The sequence below is a fragment of the Patagioenas fasciata genome, chromosome 2 (assembly GCF_037038585.1).
Source record: "Patagioenas fasciata isolate bPatFas1 chromosome 2, bPatFas1.hap1, whole genome shotgun sequence".
NCBI classification, from domain to species: domain Eukaryota; kingdom Metazoa; phylum Chordata; class Aves; order Columbiformes; family Columbidae; genus Patagioenas; species Patagioenas fasciata.
Genome location: NC_092521.1, coordinates 31,322,762 through 31,343,414, shown reverse-complemented (window position 1 = coordinate 31,343,414; position 20,653 = coordinate 31,322,762). Strand labels below are relative to the sequence as shown.

The 20,653-nt window shown below is 40.9% G+C and overlaps 1 protein-coding gene across 8 annotated transcripts in view; it reads right to left on the bottom strand.

Annotated features, from left to right (window-relative positions):
- Positions 1-10,381: 10,381 nt before the first annotated feature.
- Positions 10,382-20,653, bottom strand: part of PAG1 (phosphoprotein membrane anchor with glycosphingolipid microdomains 1) — a 113,816-nt gene continuing 103,544 nt past the window's right edge. For all 8 annotated transcript variants that reach the window (XM_065830146.2, XM_071803983.1, XM_065830150.2 and 5 more), the window contains one exon: positions 10,382-19,948. In XM_065830146.2, the coding sequence (XP_065686218.1) occupies positions 19,598-19,948 (351 nt within the window). In that variant the 3' untranslated portion in view covers positions 10,382-19,597. The remainder of the gene's footprint in view (positions 19,949-20,653) is intronic.

The following is a 20,653-nucleotide window of genomic DNA, read 5'->3' as shown; positions in this document are numbered from 1 at the left end:
ACCAGCAATGGCAAGAGATATTATTATTATGGTGCGTTTGTTCCCTCAGAGTATAATTAAGCTCCAAGTTTTGCATGTAGACGTGTACCAACAGGGACTGGGCCTGTTGAAATGTTTGTGTTGATCAAACTTGAATTCCATTCAGAGTTATAATCAGGGAAACACCTTTCAATGTATGCAGAGAACATTTGCTTGATAATGAAGAATATTAAAACCTTTCCCTGAAACTTGGTAGCACTAGTTGAAGGCAGAAGGATTGTTACTGAATCTGCCCCAAATTCCCACTGCTGAAAAGGAGAAAGATGACTGAGTAAAAAGGCAAAATTTTCCAGTTTGCCTGTCAGCAGTTAGGAGGAACAGGAGATAATCAGGAAGAAACTAGTGGCATTATTTTGAAGCCAGAGCTAAAAAAATCCAGTGCGTGGTTCATCACAGGGCTAATACTGTATAATGATTGATGATTCTGTAATCAGAGCCACATAGGGAGAAACAGGCTGTAAATTAAATGAGGGAATATGTCACAAATGGCTTGGAATTGTAATGCGATGATGAAGAATTTACAGAGAAAGACTTTATGCCCCTTTTTTAATAAGCTGCAGCATTTCTAACAGAAATAATTAGGGCTCTGACAATGTATTCAGTTGAATGAAGGATTGAGTTTGACAATAAAAAATAGCTTGTAATCTGTGTGTCACATGCAGCTTTCTACTGACACACAACCTTATGGTCTAGGGCACCAGCATTCATAGCAAATTAGTCTCAGTTTTGCCATATTCTTTAACCACACCAAGTGGTACCTGGAGAAATAATGTTATTTTACTATGTCACTGCTAGTTAGGGAGCTTTTAACAAGTGAAAAGATTGGAGAATGATTCAGTGATAGACTTAAAATTGATGTTGTCTCACTGTAGTTAGAAGTTTCTTGTTTTAGACATCGGAATAAAGAAGAAGGAGGAGGAATCCATTTCTCTTTCCCTTTTGAAATCATCAGGTTGGCAAGCCAGTTGGCAAACCAATGGCTTCCTCGAGCAAATCACTGCAATTTCTTCCTGGAAAGCTTTCTCCTCTCTAAAAGAAAAGCATCCCCCTTAGCTTTCCGCTGAAGTGGAAAAGTGTATATTGAACAGAAATTACAGGTTGCATTTGGGGAGATGAGTAGAATTATGGTTAGGAAGCTGGACTAACATGAGCAAATATGCACCTATTTGAGCTAAACAAAACATCTGTTCGTGTGGTCAAAGTCAGTTCTATCCAGCACACAGGCAGATCAGCCATGCAGTGCAGATAATGAATGCCTCTGACACCTTTAGGAAAAACAGGATCTGTTGCAGCCTTCCTGAAAACTGGAGATGTTGAGTTTTGAATTTATCTTGCCTGTGTTCCACATCACATATGTACAAATTCTGTTTGGGAAATCCCAATGGCAGCAGCCCTAGTTCTTTCTAGTGTTCGGTGTCACAGTGCAGCTGACCTCTTTCTTGAGAAGATATAAGTTACTCTACAACTGCCAGTTCTCAGAGGTTCTGGACACTGATTTTCACCAGCTCATCAGAAATCTGGGCAGTTTTATTAACCATCTCTTAATCAACTGATAAATAGATAAAAAGCCATCCTTTCTGTGATGGCTTGCTTGATCATACAAACTACCAAAGAACCATGTGCGAGTTACTTAAGCATTTTTGTGGCTGTCTTGATCATTTCAGATTCAGGGGGAGGTAATTTCAGCAATGACTACTTCTGGGCATTTAGAAACTGCTCTCAAAGGAGTCTGAGTGTCTGTTCAAGTTCAGGCAGTTTTACCTTGGGGACAGTGACATCCATCCCAATGAGAAATTTATAAGCCTTGTTAATAGCTTCCTTTGTCATTGTGTTTTAATAATGACTTGTAACAACCTTCCTAGGTCTTAAATACATGACAATGTTCTTGTCCATTTGTGGTGGCACATCTGAATCAAATTTTTCTTTGAGAAGAAGGTGTTGAGCATGCGGAAGAGATGAGACACTCATTTACAAGAGCTGTGTGTCTTGGCGAACTTTTACACCTGTGTGGTTATGAGAATAAATTAAAGTGTATCTGTGCAGTAGCTGTCAGTGAGGATTTCAGCAGCTGTCCCCAGGCTTGCAGGGATGAGCACCTGACAACTCTAACTGTGAAAAGGGGCACACAGCAGAATGACACATGCTCCTGTTTGCTGGACCCTGATTTTGGTCATGAAGCTGGTAGGGGGAGTTTACAGTATAACTATATGCTTCGGTGCTTTAAGGATTTTTTAAACATTATGTTGTTCAATATTTTTCTCTTAAATCTCACTTGTGTTATACATATACACTTGCATGCACATAGCAAATTTATGTTGAAATGCCCCCTAAATAGGAAGAATTAGAGGTTTCACTGGTCAGGATAATGCATCCATTAAGTAGCAGCCCTCTTCACGTAGACTGGTTGTGGTTGTCTTCTTGACCACGCTCTTCTAACCTCCTTGCAGAAGAGGTATCTGATGAGGGGACCACTGTGCAGGACTGGGCTGGTAGAAGTACTTGGTGTGTGTGTGCTGGATTACCTGGCTGGGGAGATGCTTTTTTGTCAACACCTTTCAGCAAACTACTTGATTTATCCTATGACCATAAAGCACGCCCAGGTGTGCGTCGAGGAAATTAGATAAGCCTTTTGTGGAGAATGTGAGAGCACAATGGTACAGAGCGCTTCTATCCCCTTTTCACTCCCAAATGTGGCCAGCTGGGCATGGCTGCCCCACAAAAACAGTTTCTAGCTACTGCAATCAAAAAAGTCTCTGGCTCTGAAATGAGTGGTCTCAGTCTTATTGGTGGCAACAACATCTGTGACCGCAGTGAGTGCAGCAGCGCCACAGTGAAATCTGGGTAAACAGCAGAGTCTATCCTAAAGACACTGACATTAGCGACATATTTTAAATTCCCGATTTGCACAAGTAAACCAACCATTTAACATTGAATCCAAGTATGTACCTACTGTGCTTTTGACTTGCCATGAGTGTTTCATGCTCCCGAGACAGTTTTAGGGCTAGAGACAATTTTGAAGGGTGTTGAGCCAACGTTTTTCACACATATTCAGTTTATTTACACTGTGGCTTGTTTTGTACATTGCCTACAAAATTATGCTTCATAGAAGAAAAGCCTGGCAACACAAGGGAAATTGTAAACAACCAGAGTGAGCATTCCAGCCTGTGTACAATAGACATGCTAGAACTCAAAATAGCACCAGAGGACAAAAAAAACCCCAACCCTTAACAAACAGTAAGAACATTGTTTGTTTTTAAGAAACACTGAACATTGTTTTCAGTTTCTAGATTAAGCCAAATTGCCAATAAAAGCCTTTGTTACTGCCTAAAACAAACTCAAGTTGGGAAGCATAGGCAATAACTATTTTACTTACAACTGGACAGCCGAAAACCTAGGGGTGGGATTGCAAGAAGTGACCATCGTTCTACATGAAGAGTCTCAACCTCTCCCTGTTCTTTGTCTGTCTGGTTTTCCAGGTGTAGGAATAGCAGCTTTAATGAACAGCAATAGAAACTGAGTTTCTGAGAGAAAATGAGTTCAAAACAGAGAGCTTTTGGCAGTAGTCCGCCTCCCCCTCTTTTTGAGATCCTTAACACTTGCCAGAGCTTTCCTCTTAACACTTGCCAGGGCTATTGAAAACCGAAGTCAGTGTTTTGACCTTAAAACCTCCCAGAACTCTGAGACATCTGTATGGAGGATACTTGCTGCCCTGTATATCTGCCGGAACCCAAGACCAACATTTTAATTGTAGATTCAGCTTTGGAATCTTAAAAATGAAAATCCTAACCATGTTCTTTCTCCTGTTCTTTTCCCTCCCCTCCCAGCTCTTCCACCCCATCAGACACAAACAATAGTTTCTTGTGCCATGCAGTACCCACCTTCTTCCCATTAGGAGCAAAAGACTTGGCAGTCTCCCTGGATGGCCATGCTGGTCCAAAATTGTCTCTGGGATATGTGATTTATTTTGTGCTCAGTGGAGCAAGGGTTACATCCCTTGCAGCAGAAATATTGCTCACAATAAAATGGCGAGGACCAGAAGTTGTTCAGTAGCTGCTGTTATTACAAGTGGGTGTATGTTGTATAAACAGTAAGTACACTAAAGCTGTCCAAGACCATGGACTCTGGGGATTGCCTCTCTTCTCATCCTTTTGCTACAGAATCTGTCCATCAGGTACAGAAATCGGTTAGGGAATTATTGGCAACTTAATGGCAAGCTTTTTATTTCTGCCCCAATGCAGAGAGCAATTCATGAATTAAGCACCCAAGGTACTTTTCTAGTGCATGAGGAAAGCTACCTCATGGCCCCAAAACCTACAGAACAAGGATGATACTACCTTCAGGAGTGCATTGAGAAGAGCAGTTGAAGTCTTGGACCCTGTGGAGACCATTGATGGATTCAGAGCCAGTCATGCCAAGGGCTTTCACCTGTCTAGGAAAGACAGAACAATTTTTCAGTGTGGTAGGTAAAGGCAAACATATAACAGCAGTTACTGGTTAGGCCTGCAATGTCAAATCCACAAACTGTGAATGTAATAACATGGCCCTTTTTCAACAGGAGAGGTAAAACATTCCTCATGTCAAGTAACAGAGTGGTTGGCGATCTCTTCTGGCAGCAGGGAGGTGGGTTTCAAGTCTCTTTGCCTGGGAATAGAGCTCATCACCTTGCCCAACATTTCACCAGAAAATGGCCTGCCTTCTCTGAATGTGTCTGTGGCTGTTTTTGTGCTGAACTCTATGACACTGAGTTGCATTAGGTGTGTTCAGAGCATGCCTGCTGGATCGGTGCCCTCAGAATAGGATCTGTCTAGGATCCTAATGGCACCAACATAATTAAATCAGGCACCTAATTACTTGAATTTGATTACTGCTGGGATGGTCCAACTGGTGTGCAAACAAGTCCTCAGAGGACTTGTAGGTCATACAGTGGGGAATGTAGTGAATTCATGTGTTTGTGGGGCTAACCAAGCAGCTACTAAACAGCAGTAGGTCTGGATTGTACTTAAAAGATTTTAGGTGATTTTTGATATCTAGGTCATCCCTTGGGCCCAAGCCTAGCATGACTGAAGTCTACCAAACTGGATCTCTTAAGTCAAGAACAGGAGCTGCTGGGTTAGCAGCCCGCTCAGTGAATGAGTACTTAAAAAAAAAATGAAGCAAAATCTGTCTGAAGAAAATTCCTGTAGTTTGTTCACCTACCTCAAACTCTTCTCTCTGCTTGTGAAGAATAAGTGTAAGAGCAGCAAGAAGCCCTTGTGATGTGATAGCATTCTCATTCTCATGCTGGGTTAAGAACTGGCTGGAGGGCCGGGCCCAGAGAGTACTGGTGAATGGGGCTGCATCTAGCTGGCGGCCAGTCACTAGTGGTGTCCCCCAGGGGTCAGTGTTGGATCCAATCCTGTTTAACATCTTTATTGATGATTTAGATGAGGGGATTGAGACCATCATCAGCAAATTTGCTGATGACACCAAGTTGTGGGGCAGCATCGACCTGCTGGAAGGCAGGAGGGCTCTGCAAAGAGATCTGGATAGACTGGAAAAATGGGCTGATTCCAATGGGATGAAGTTCAACAAGGCCAAGTGCCGGGTCCTGCACTTTGGCCACAACAACCCCCTGCAGCGCTACAGGCTGGGCACAGAGTGGCTGGAGAGCAGCCAGGCAGAAAGGGACCTGGGGGTACTGATTGACAGGAAGCTCAACAGGAGCCAACAGTGTGCCCAGGTGGCCAAGAAGGCCAATGGTACCCTGTCCTGTATCAAAAATAGTGTGGTCAGCAGGACGAGGGAAGTGATCCTTCCCCTGTACTCTGCATTGGTGAGGCCACACCTGGAGTATTGTGTTCAGTTCTGGGCCCCTCAGTCCAGGAAAGATATTGAGGTGCTGGAGCGGGTCCAGAGAAGAGCAACAAGACTGGTGAAGGGACTTGAGCACATGACCTATGGGGAGAGGCTGAGGGAGCTGGGGTTGTTCAGTCTGGAGAAGAGGAGGCTTAGAGGTGACCTCATCGCTCTCTATAACTACCTGAAGGGAAGTTATAGCCAGGTGGGAACTGGTCTCTTCTCCCAGGCAGTTAGCAATAGGACAAGGGGACGTGGGCTTAAACTCTGCCAGGGGAAGTTTAGGCTGGATATTAGGAAGAAGTTCTTTACGGAGAGAGTGATCAGGCATTGGAATGGCCTGCCCAGGGAGGTGGTGGACTCATCGTCCCTGGAGGTTTTTAAACTGAGATTGGACATGGCTCTTAGTGCCATGATCTAGTAAATGGGCTGAAGTTGGACCAAGGGTTGGACTTGATGATCTCTGAGGTCTTTTCCAACCTGGCCAATTCTGTGATTCTGTGATTCTTTTTCCTCAGTTGAAAATGTACTTTACAGAGGAACAGGTGACTTAACTTCATCACATGCCTGTCTTTCAGTGCTGCAACTTTCTTATTCCTACAGTATGGAAATTGCACACACAGCACTGGAGACAAGACCCTGGATATGCAGTTTCTGTTGTTAATTCTGAAATGCTAGAGGGAAATCTGAACTTCACTGAAACCAGTGAGGGATGTCGTGGCCTGACCAGTTCAAGCACTCTTCTACATCAATTCTGGATGCTGACAAGCACTTTGTTTTTCAATATACTATAATGGAGGTGACACGTGCTTTAAAGTGTTGGATTTATGCAGATTTGCCAAGAGGGCAAGTGTGCACAAAGAGAGACATTTTTAACAGAAAGGACATGTTCTCCCCATATGGATGCAGTCATGGTTGCTTCTTCTCTGAATGAATTCATACTTCCACTTCTCCAGAAGTGAATATGTGCTAAGTATTCCTTCAGGCTAATTTTTTCATGCTACAAATAATAGCTGTCATCATCTCACCCAACACGCAGGTTTCAAGACACAAGCTGTCAGAACTAACTGGAATGGTTTGTATCTGTGAAAGATGACTGCCAGAAATACCTGCCTGGTTTAGGTTGGTCCCTGAAATGGTCCAGCAAACCCTTAATATTGTCCTCTGAGTTCCTCCCTGACTACCTCAAGCATTTTGTTCTCAGTACATTGCCTCTTTGAGACTCCTCTGAAGGCATCTATTAGTGGTACAGGGGATCCAGAGACTCAGAGATTCAATTCTTATTTTGTGTTGAGCACCTACGGCTATAATATCCTCACAAGTGTCCTTCATACATGTTTTGGGTTTTTTTGTGTGTTTTTTTGTTGTTGTTGTTTTTGTTTGTTTGTTTGTTTTTTAAAGCAAATGGAAAGTTGTTTGGCTCAGGTCCAAAAAGGAATAATTAATATTTTTAAGATTTTTTAGGTTAACCTAAAATTACTTGCAAACATGCCTGCCCAGCCACCCCAGGCAACAGGACAGTCATGTTTGTTTTAATTTTGCCGTATGTGTGGCTGAAGGGTGCAGGATAACCCCCAGGACACCTTCCTTTCATTAATGGGGTTTCTGTTGCTTTAGCACGTCATGATGGTGTTGCCTCCAGCTCACACATTTTCAGTGGTAGAGTTCTTTGAGTGCTTTACTTCCAAATGCTCTTCTCTCATTTTCAAGCTATCTTTTCTGACAGTTTTCACTATAGGCCATTGCTCAGGCAGTTCAAAGTGTAAAAGCCCAAGACTGTTTATACTACTAGGAGCAGCAGCTGTTTGTTCCCTTCATAGCCCATACAGATTTCATTTTTCCCAGGTCTTCTTTTCTTTGTACTTTGCTGCTGAAAATAAGCTGTGGGAAAGAGAGGTAAAAGACCTATGAGTGCTGGTTTGAGTGCTGGCCTTTGAGTATCAGCTGGAGAAGGCTTTGTTTTCTGCTGTTTGGCTTGAGGTGCAAGTGGAGCCTTAAAGTTCAGGTTCAGGTGTGGTTATTTATTTTATATTTTATTTTATCTTATTTATTTATTTATTCGTTTGTTTGTTTTGCAGGCTCCCATCATTTCCTTCAAAAAAATAAAGATGGAAAACAAAGACTTTTAGGATAATCTAGCTTTTTATCTCAGCCAAACACTTAGAGAATTTTATGGGACGCAGGAGAAACACAATGGTAACTGTAAGAGTTTTGTCCTTGCCAAATTTCAAATACGAGCTACATAAATGTAGAGCATGTATGTGCTTTTCCAAACCACTCACAAAAAACTTTTACATAATAGAAATGGCCCAACAGATTGTTACCAGACCTTCCTTACTTTTTCTTCATCTTGTAGCAAAGTGTAATCCCTAATAATAATGACCCTTGTGATTATTATATTACCCTAATAATCCTTAATTCTATTAAGTGATGATGTGATTCACATTCTGTTTCAGTTACATCTGTAAACATAGAGATCTTGACTACTTTGGTCAATAATCTCTTTAGCAGGGACTACTTCAGAAGTACCTATCGTAGCTCTCATTTGCTTTCCAGCACCACGACACACACGGGTTCCCTGGTTTCTGCCTGAACTGGCAGTTCTCTGTTCTTGCCTATCAGTCCTTCCACAAAGGCTGCACGGAAATTCCAGTTATTTGAGTTATATTAAGGGTCAATCTCATTTGTGTAATAACCAACTGAGAAGAAGCAGCGACAAAGTGTCGCATCAGCAAGAGTGCTGGGAAGAACAGCCACTCATGAAAGATCATTGCTCCGCAATTTTGAGCTTTTGAAACAAATCTGTCAGATAGATTTTCTACCAAGTAATGTCAAGCCACTTTTTAGCTCCAATGCTTTCTAGTTCAATATAAAGCTATGTTCCATGAACACAGGGTGAACTGTGAGTCTTTGAGTGAATATGTACCCAATTAAAAATAAATTGACAGTCACACTTCACAGGGAAAAATTCTATTTTAAACACCAGGTGTCACTGCAGTATACTCCTGATCGCATACCAAGCTCCCATTAGGTTAAAGCTTTACTTTTAAGTGATGTCAAAGATCAGTGGAGAACAAAGACACTTGTACTTTCTATTCCCAAGTGTGTGCATGCAGCTACATGATTAGCCAGAATCTGGGCAAATTGTTCAGTATTTCAACCAGCTACATTTACAGTTCTGTGTGATTGGCTTCAAACCTGAAGCTCGCCATTGTAACAGAACTATTTTATGGCTAATAGTAACTGTTTGGAATGAAAAATGAAAATAAATTAGTATCTGTGATACTATAATAATAATAATAATAATAATAATAATAATAATAATAATAATAATAATAATAATGCATTTTTGAGAAGAACAGCCTGTATTGGGTAATATTTGGCAAGTTACATCATTAAAAAGTTATACCAAATTTCAAATTTTTCAGCTTCTTGCTCTATGATCAAATGTTCAATAAAAAGCAATCTTGTTTTAAACTATCAGATCCTGAATGATTTTTCATGTCAATTTTCCTTATTTTTTACAAGTCCTCTATTTGGCCTATAACCTTATGTCTTGGAGTACTAAAATATATTTACCGAGGTTAAACATTAAAGAGCCATCACTTTGACAGTGAACAGATTCAGTTTTTCTGTACCAGTTTGATTTTTCAGCCTCCCAGCTCAGCATAACTGATCCGTGTCTGCATTGTGTACTTTCCAGGGACCTGTTCATCAGTAACTATTTGGTATTAAGTGGGTAAAGCTGCTCTAATATGTAATTAAGAAAATGAGGGAGAAGGTGCAACTTATGGAGGATGCAGGTCCCAGCAGGCAGGTTCCATTTCAGCCCTGTGCTGGAGTCTACAAAGGAGCCTTGCTCCAGTGGCACGCCGAAAAGATGATATTTCCTTGTGTTAGACTGACATGCACAATCTGTATTATGTATTCAGCTATGGCCGAAACTCAGCTGCCTCTGAAATGTTTCAGGATGTTCTCAAAGCATTTCTACACAAATGAGAGTCTTGCTATTGACAGAGTGGTGTAGCAAGCGGCTGGGGAACGTTACCCGGAGAGCGTCTTTAGCAAAGATAATGGAATCAAATGTCATGGCAATTTCAGAAGATAATCCACAAAGCAGGTAATTGTAGCCCTTTAAATATGCTGAAAGCTGCGAAACTTTTAAAGGCTAAACCCAGTGTTCTTACCTGCATTAAACAGCATAGCGCCACTATGCTCATGGGAGTTTCTGCTTTAGTCTAGAGGCAACTTAAAATTGGTGCTGTTGTGTGCCTGCTTGAATCTTGACAGGATTGTGGCTTTGGGAGGAATAACGTGCTATATAACACAAAGAAGGTTTAATAGTTCTTGTCAGATAATGACATCACTACAAAATGCCTGGAAGAAACAAAATTCTACCAAATAATGCAGATTTAACACCTGCAGGAGGAAGTGACCACAAGGACTTAATAAAACATTTGTAAAGAAAAACAACAAAAAAGGTGAAGGTTAAAAAAAAAGACAATGCTTTCTTATTGTGTTTTATTCTGTCTGGCTATTGAATTCATATATAGATTTCAATCCACTGAATTTTGCCAGGCTTTTTGAATTAAACTAATTTCATTGCAATGTAACATTTCCCATTTGACATAATTTACACAGATTTCCAATAACTTCCAAAGTTATTTGCAAATATATTAACCAGATAAAATGGCAGAGCCTCTTTTAAAAGCTTTCAGAGAATACAGTACAGAATCTTCAGATTTTTTCTGCATATAAACAAGTAAATATCAGGATACTACTGTACATAAATAAAACATGTATTTTATATTCTTGACCTATGTTCTTACTTTTAGATAACTGAGTCATATGTAGCATTTCCCCCCCCCCCCAGAATATTTACATAAAACTTGTCTACATTTACAGTAAATAACCATAATTACCCACTGTGCTTTCAGCAGCCAAAAAGCTGAATTGGCTAGAAACAGATGAAGATTCTTGAAATAATGGCATGACTAAATTACATCAACTTGTGTATACTACTACATAATGTTGAGAAGAATTTAATGGCATTTATCAATTTACAAAATACAACTTCGTGTTGGATCTGAACTGCTCTAACAGTAGGATAAGCCCTGCAATTACAGTCAAGCTACAATTTATGGAACATACATTCTGCAAAACTACAGTATTTCAGTGTCTGCAGTGGTGTTAATGAAATGATATTGATTTCCAACAGGTAGCAAGCCAAATAACCCATCATGTAGCAAACAAGCCTCAGCTACTGCGACCTCCAGAGTCTGCATGCACTGATTCCAGGGTTATATAGTACAGTCCGTTCTTCGAGCTGCTCTCACTGCTTCCGGGTCTGAACTATACAGTATTGAACTGCCTCCACACAAAGACAGCCAGAGACACTTCCAATCCTCTCTTTTCGGAAGCTTCTACTGGTTTGAGGATGTTTTGCAGCATCAGTGACCAGGGAATAAGACAGCTGTCAGAAAACACAGTTTGTTGCAAGAATGTTTAGTAAGAGAACATTGCTGGAAAACCATTCCAGTAATAAATATTTTTTCCATTATAAAACAATGGATAAAATACATGACAGTGTCTGTAATTAGAAATATATATCCACTATATTCTAAGTATGCAATGTTCCATATATAAACCAATTTTATGATGAAGTTCTGATAGCACCCAATTTAAAGTGACTCCTACTGAGGCATGATTTTAATCATAGCTATTAGAGATACTTATCCATACAGAAGACTATCACCTTTTCTTGTTCCTATGGATGTCATATTAATTCACTAACATAAAAGAAAGAAAAGATATTTCACTGAAAATACAAACAAAAATACCTAGCACAAAACCAAGCTTCTTCTAAACTCTTAGGGTCTAATCCTGCACCCTTGTCACATGCAAATAATTATATCTAAATAAAGCAATTCTGTTGGGGTTTTTTTTTGCTAAAAAACATCTGTGCAAGTCCAGATCTGCACATGGTACTTACATTAGTGCACCTACACTTGTTCATTTTGGATTTATGATACAACAAAACCATGTGTTTAGAATTTATTTTCATTTCTGTTGATATGGAGGATGATGAAAAATCAGCAAACTGCATCATGGTGGGGCAAAGAGGACTTGCCCCTGCCCCTTCTCCTTGAGAAGAATAAATGACGCCATCCATCTCCTGTGAGATTCTTGGCAACTTGTCCCTTCACTGTAACCTCTCCTGCTGTCAACAATCTTTCTGCACAGGTAGTCTGTGGTACAGGTTAAGTGCAAATGAAACTTCGCTATTGTTCCTTTTACCCCTCTCTCCCTAATTGCTGCAGTAGGCTGTACCTGTCTTGCCCTGACAGCAAATGCTCATTTCTGGGTTTGTAGGTGGGCTCTTAGCACACTTTCATCTACAAAGACTAGTCAGGCTGAGGAGAAGCAGCTCACCTCCCACTTTCTTAAGTTAAAAGGGTCAGGACTGTGAAGCAAAGGGCCATTGCTAAATCATCATCACCACAGGGCAGAGACAGGCCCTGCTGGAAAACATGAAGGTGGCACATGTGGAAACTCAGGAGCCACCAGAGAGATCCAGATGCACACACTTGTGGGATGTTCTGAGAAGACGCGTTACATGACTATTCTCAAATAGCCTCAGCAATAAAGACCGAATTCCAGTATCCTCAAGCATGTGAGAAAGAAGGTTCTTGTGCTCATAGTTGTTTTTTTTACAAATAGATTTAAACATGGTACCAGTTCAGCCCTTAGGTACATCTTTCCATGTCAGTTGAGTGCTTGCAAGGTACAGAACTTCTTGCCTTGAAAGAAATTGAAGACCTCCACAGAAATCTGCAAGACAGGATGTGATTTCCCCAAAACATCTGACTTAAGTCCAGGCTCTTTTATCTCACAGGCATATTAAAAAGGTCCCATTCAGAAATCTTACATGATGCAGTTTTTGTACCCTCTGGACAGTTGCCATATTTCATCAAGGACAAAAGAGATGCTTGGATGGTGACAGCTGAATGTGATGGGGAGGAGCAGTCCCATAAAAGAGAAGGTAGTCCAAATCCAACTTATGCTGAAGGTTAAAATATGAGAGTCAATTTGCAGACGTTAGGAAGTCAAAACATCAGCACTGTTGTGTGTGGTTTTTCTTTTTTTGTTTTTTAAGTAGTAATATCTATAAGGTTTAAAACCCCTTCCCTAACATTACAGGACTAAAATGACAGGAGTTAGTAACATTGTGTTCTAGTGAACAAGAGGCCATCTGAAATCTCAAATGAAGCATTTTGAAGTCAGGTGATACTTACATACTTTATAAATCATCTAAACAGATTGTTGCACTGTCACAAACTATAAGGAATAACATAGCTGCCCTCTAACCTGAACAAAGAATGTCATTTTATATTTTCTGTAACAAACATATGCTAGTTAAATTTAGACAATGAATTTGCAGAGACAGACGACTTCCCAGACTGTGCTATTATAACAATAAATGAACATCACAAATGAAACCCAATAGTCATGAACGTGTATGGCAAGAGAGGATCACATACAGTAGACAAGTTGCTGTGCAGTAACAGTGAGTATCTTTACCTTCACAGAAATATCTTTATTTTTAGGCACTTTGCTATCCTGTTTGCAGTGACTGTCTTTCTCGACAGTTTGAAACTCAAGACCTCCAGGAACAAAGCCTCACAACTTGAAAAATCAGAACTATAAGTTTTATGTTACCTATAGTGTGGGCACAGGCCAATGGGTATGTTATACAAAGATAATCCACACATTTGCTATGGAAATTGGGGTGCTACGTGAGCAGGTCAGATCAAATAGAGCATTAAATTGTTCTAGTGATTCTGCCTACAACACCTGAGCTGGATTATTTAGAGCTAGCTTAAATATATCTACATTGTGTAGACATCCTGCCTGACCTTTGGCTTACATGTAAAATAAGTTTTATCAATTACTAATAATCAATGGGAACCTGGTATTACAAACAAGCTTTCATCTTTCTGTTGTCCACAGGAAAATAAGTGTCTAGTGTATGTGATACTCTTAACACACTCCTGGAAAATTACCACATAGGCAAATAATTTGTTTAATATTATTGTTGCTTAATACTTTTTGTAAGCCTGGAATCTTTCATACTGACTCAACCAAAAGGGGTTCTCTCTCCTTGAAGAAAGGGAACCCCGTGTTTTTATCTCTGTGATGTTCCATCCATAGCATTTACCTTTAGCATAATCCTCAGCATATGTTGCAAGCTAGCAAGCAATATAAAAACACTTTTCAAAAAATTTTTGGTTTTTGGAGGCTGAGATCTGCTCTGGCAATGTCTTCAGCCATGACTACACCAAAAGAGATATAGAAATCAACTTCAGCACCAGGGTATGAAATTATATTAATAGCAATTATGCTCCCTTCCCCCAGGAGAAGACCTGCTGTTGAAAGTCTTCAGCACACCACCACAGGAGCACCTGTCAGACTGAGTGTCTTTCTGCAGTCTCCCATTTTGCAGTAGACTACACACAGCAAGTTATTTGTGAGGCACATAACAGCCTTATTCAGGCATGTTCCAGCCTACCTAAATAACACTCATCTGAAATAACTGGTAATTCACCTAAGAGCAAAAATCCCTCATTGGAGTGTGGCCCAAATTAAAACACTTGTCGCAGGAACAGATTTATTACAGTCATATTGCAAACAAAGGTAAATGCACAACCAGAGACAGAAAAAAGTCCTTGCGCTGGCCTCGATGATGTTTCCAGTCCCACACTGCACAGAGTCACGTCTCCAAGTGCCTTGGGCCAAGGCACTTGGCCCAAATGGCTGCGTTTAAACACCCGTGGCGAAAGCTGGGCTTGTTACACGTGATGACTCGGTCCTGACCGTGCGTGGGATGAATGCGAGACAGGGCAGCGCTGTCAGCCTTCTGTAGTCAGAGGAACAGTTACCGCTGAGCTCTGGGAAGCAGACAATGCCAGAGAGAGTGGTCTGTGTCACAAATTCGCACGTCAGCTTTCAGAGAGCACATTGAAACCATTTATCCAGCATCTGATAAAAGAAAAGCACCATTGAAAGGTTGAACAGAGAGCACCACGTGTACAGCGTTGTGACCAAGAGAGCAGATAGGAGCTGTTCAGGGAGCTATGGAGATGGACACAGCCCAGAAGAATCCCCGCAGGATGGATTCCCTGAAGGCAGGACAAACGAGGGCTTAAAGAACAAAGACAGCTGGTCCTCAGCCAGTTGCTGCTATGGGGATGGTCCAGCTCTGGGTGACTCACAAATATGAATCCCTTTACCTACTCACCCCCCACAAATCCTGCTACATGTAAGCAAGCCTGCAACTGATATTAATACAAAGACTAAAGCAACTATTAATAATTGTTCACAGTTGACATGGACAAAGGCCACCACCTCCTTGAATGCTCACTGTTGAAAAACTTCAGAAGACGACTGATAATTCTTATTGCAAAGCTTAGTCATCAAAGCTACAGTACTGCGCCTTTTAAAGGACTTTTGTTAGAGACTATTGCTATTGTAGGGCTAAATGAGGTCCACTACATTTAAAGTGTCTCTGTAAAGCTGCTTCCAACTTAGACAAAGTGGGGGTTGTCTTTTTGTAGTTTTGTATTAAACAAACACAGTATGGAAAAGAGTATGCAAGTACTAGCTACTTCATAAAAAAGGCACTATAACTGATCTAACGGTGGTAATGAGACACCTGCCTGTGCTACAAATATCTGTAAAGAACCTGTTTCCATGACTGAGAAAGCAATTCTGTGCCATCATAGAAAGGGGCAACTGGTTTAGGTGTGGGATTAGCACTGGTTTAGGTATCTGGCGAGAACTGGTTTAGGTATGTGATCAGAATAACTCCCACATGATTTATGGAAGAGACATCTAAACTGCATTTCCTATTTCTACCAGTTCCCAGAAGGAAATCAGAAAAGACCTTTACACTAGCGTAGTTATACACACATTACAGCTTGTCTTGGCCTCACTGTGGCAACTTGATGTGAGACCTTATATTGTTATGACAAAAAATGGGGGCAAAGAGATAGACCAGGGTTGTCAAACCCATTTTCACTGGGGGCCACATCAGCCTCGCAGTTGCCTTCAGAGGGCCGAATGTAATTTTAGGACTGTATAAATGTAACTACTGATGTGGCCCCCAGTGAAAATGAGTTTGACATCCCTGAAATAGACTGTGAAGCCTCCCCAGAAAAGATCACCAGGTAACAAATACTTAAATTTGGATGATGGCATTTTATTTAGGCATACGGTGAAAGAGAAAAAACAGCAATTAAGAGACAAATAGGAGAGATTCCCTTCTCCTTCCTGTCAGATTAATCTATTTGGGGATTACTGTTGGAAAAATCTTTCCATCCAGTATATTTGCAAAAAGGAAGCATTGGCAACAGCTATAAAGGAACAGATCTTACTTCTGGAAAGAGGGAATTAAAACAGAAGCTTGATTATTTGTCAAGACGTCATTATCCACTTAAGAACCTTGGACCGAATTCTAAAACATTTTTCTTCAGCATTAGACTATAACGGAGGCTGTAGGGGAGTTAGGGACTCCTGTGTGCGTCCTTGTTCAGGAGAGTAATTCCTTTTTGCAGCTCCCAGTGCAGGGGGTTCTCAACAGCTGAGGGCAGATACACATGTTGCCAGCAGCAATCCACAACCTGAGATCCTTCCCCACCTGGCTGAGGGTCTGGTGGATGCTGAAAAGGTGGTGACCAGCCCATGGGTCATTTAAATGGGAAGGAACGTGCCAGCACCACAGGACTGCAAACTCAGTACCAGCTCGCAGTGCGAGGCTGGATGAAGCAGGTTCAAAATAAAAACACAAGAAAAAAGGGAGTGGAAGGGATTTCACTGTGGAAAAGGGATGTCTGGTGGTCTCAAAGAACAGCTGTCGGAACAGGGGAAAGAAAGGAAGAAGCTGAGTTTCATAGCCCTTGCCCCAAACCAACACTCTTTATTCTGCTCTGAAAGACCGCAGAGAGCAGTGGGGCAGCCCTCCTCCTCCCTTTGGCTTGCTGATCTCCATGGGGGCACTTCTACAGTGACGTTTAATTTTCTCTTCTTGCACCTTCAAATTCTATAATCAAGAGTTCAGTGTTATTCCTCATTATTGTTAGCTGGCATTATTTTTTATCTTTAAACTGGTCTTGAAATGGCACCTAGTGAACCTGACAAGTCTCATGTTGCTACTGTTTCTCCAAAAGCAGTTGTCCACATCATGAGTACGACAATCTTTAAGGGATAACTGCGTCTTGAGATGTATTCGGGAATTTCAGGAGCTGGTGTGTGCCTGCCACTAAGATGCAGGAGTCAGTCTGAGGACATGTATAAGCCCCTACCCCTGAGCAAGGAACAAACCGCAAACACATAGTTAAAGACTTCAGAAATTCTCCAGATGTAGCACAAAAGATCTTATGAAACGTGGCGCATCTTATCTTTGGCCTTAAACAGTGTGAAGCAGAAGGAGAGAACAGTCAAAAGCGAACTTAATGAATTCACAGTAAAGGGAACAGAAACCTTTTTTTGAGAGAAGAATTTCCAGAAAGGAAGACCAAAGTCAGCTTTAAAAAGCACTGCAGTGAAGTGGAAGCAAAGGGTTTGCTGCAGCTCTGGAAGCATGGCGGCATGGTCAAGAACCCGATGGATGTAGACTGATCCAAACTGCTTCTCCTTGGAAGAAGAGTCATAGCTCACACACACTGCGCTGTCGTGTGAGGTCAGGACCCACAAAGTCTGAATCACTCTGCGGGCAGAGTTTGGCTGCTCTCCTCAGGGCCATACTCCTTACAAGCAAAGCCCATAAATTAGTACACTTCCTTCAGTTATGAAGTTATTTCTAATAAATGTGTACAACCAGATGTTTGCTGGTACTTTATAGTACCAACTAATGTTGAGCACTGGCCACTGACCTGAGAAGCACTCAATCTGATATATCAAAATCCAGTACCAACCGAACTGAAACTAAACCTGTTGTAGGTTACTATGGAATAAGCCAACCTCAGTTAATGTACTATTTACTTTGAATTGAAAAGAAAGTACTCTTCAAGCACATGCCAAATATTACATATGTCATTGTTATTTGAATACTACCAGGTTCAGACCATAATTTATGCTTGTGTCCAAACTACACGTGTATACTTATATACATGGGGATATATGCACATATGCACACATAAATGTGTACAAATGCATATCGCACAATGCCAGTTCTCTACTGTTGGACTACTCTTGTACTATTGTACTATTCATTGCACTATTCTTGAAGAAAATAAACATATCAACCCAGTACCTACTTATTTCATACAAGCACCGTACTTTTTAATAGTAACAGAATAACTTGATAACGTTGAAAAGCCAGTGGCTTTCAGAGCCCCAAGAAGTTCTTGGTCGCCCTTCTGCTCTTTTTAGCAGAGGAACAAGGAGGACCAGTGGCCATCCCAGACTAAATCCCACTGTCTCTTCTGCTTCTTTTTTTGCCCTTAGGCAGTGTTCTTTTACATAGGCTCCATTATTTTGAGCTTAAAAACAGCAAGGCATGTTCCACATCCCTGTTCATGAAGACCAAAAAAAAAAAAAGCAATTGTTCATTTACATACTTCTGAAATAGAAAAAAAAAAAAAATTAAAGGAAAACTGAATAAAGCCCAAAGAATGGGATTCCTCCTGTTACATAAAACGGTAAGTTATCTACAAAGACTTTGAAGATGAAAAATAAGTTGTAAAAATAAAAAATATCACCCACTCAGAGTACATAAATTTTCCTATATAATAAACCAGACAAACATTAAAATATTTTCAGTCTTACAAAAGGACAAAATTCTTAAAAAAAAAGGACTCAACACTGTTAAGGTTAGACTAAACATTAAGCCAATGCATTCGTTTGCACAACTTTTTTCAACATGATAACTGTCTGGTGTGTATGTGTAGGTATACGTGTTCACGTGAGGGGAGTGGCACAAGAATACTAAGGGTGTCACTTGCAGTACTCCACAAATAATTTTTAAAAATCTACAAATACCAGTACACATCTCAAATATTGCAAGTCATATGCTACAGCCCTTGACATTAAAGAAAAGAAAAAGCCAACAGAATGAATTCAAGTACATTTGGATTAGGTCCCTTGTGAAGTGAAGTACTGCTGTTTGCACTTTAGTTGCAATGAACATGGACAGAGCTCCCCAAAACACACAGAAGTGAGCACACTGTCCTCAGCCCTGCTAGGTAAGTCTGAGCTGAGGTACAATGATCTGTGATTTGCTCAGTGTTGTGGATGCCCACACTTGAATGAAAAATGATGCATGAAAAACTGCTTGGAAGCAAACGACATAAAACAATATTTTCAAATGAAAAGTTAGCTTTGTGTAAAGGCAGTCTTTTTGGTATGGAATCCTATCGGGATGACAAGCCCTGTGCTCCATCACAAATTCTGGTTGTCGTGGAGCTAACAATAAAGAAGCCTTTACATTGTCCTGGTCGTCATTCTGACCTGACCTACCCTTTCCCGTGAGCCTCCATCCACCACCCAGAATAATCTATGGGTATCACACCCTGGCTGAAATGTACGCTGCTTCTTCAAAACTTTTGCTCTCTACTTAGCTTTGTTCTTCAAAAGGAGAAGCACTTCTCTCTCCATGTTTCACATGTTCCTCTGAAAATACCAACCAGCGAGAAAGATACATGCTGAAATCTGCCTGCCGGAGTAGTTAAAGTCTGGTGATATCCCTGTGGTGCTGCAAGTCCCCTATGCTCTCATAGTCATTCTCTCCCGAAAGAGCAGAGTGGTTTGTGTGAGGCACAGACAAGGTCCTGTCTTCTTCTCGGCTCACAGACTGGATAGCTTCATAGTCAGGCTCCAGCTCCCCGTTTGGTCTGTCCGCTGACTGAGGCACAGTGGTAGCATTTAGGGTGTTTTCAAAGTCCTTCACACTTGCATAGAGGCCACTGCAAACCGACGGAGACCTCTGAGACACAATTTCTTGGATACAGGTGTAAGGAGAATCCAGTGCTTTGATGCCCTGTCCTGGCTTACTCACTGATGAGTACATAGCTGAGATCTAGAAAAAGGAGACATTTGCTGAGTGTTTAAGCATGGCATAAAGCTTGTGTGCCAGTTTGTACCCCTTCCACCACAAGGATGCTAGTTATTTAAGAAAAGAAAGGATCTCCTAAAAAAACATATCCTTTCTTAACAAATTTCTTACAAATCCTTTCTTTTCTAGCATGCATTTCTAAATGTATTTTTGTTCAAAAAAGAATGCTTTAGAAAATAAGTTCATAAATGTAAAATTTCTTTGAACATAAATCCTGTGCAGACAAATTAGACCCAGGACAAAAGAGAATGGCTTTGTGAGCTGGAGCTCTTGCAAGTTTTGCTATGGTCCTGGAGCCAGCTTGGGCTCAAGGAGGAGACAGGTGTCAAAGGGATGATCAAGTTTAGCTGCTGTAATGTAGGAGAATGATGTTGCCTGATCCTTGAGGTTTTAAAAATTATTATTATTTTTAATGGTAGCGGCTACTTTTCTGTTTTTAGAGACACCCCAATAGGAGAGTAGCTATTTGTTGTGTTCATAGGCGGGACCAAGGAGGCACCAAGTCATGTGAAGAGAACATGAAAAACCAGGAGACAAATTATGCACAACACAAAATGGCAGTCAGTCAGTGCCGATCTGGATACTTAAGATCTGTTCTTTCGACTAAACTCTGCCTACAAGGAGGAACTGCATCTCAGTCACTGTGTTGCAGAACTTCAGTCCAGAGAC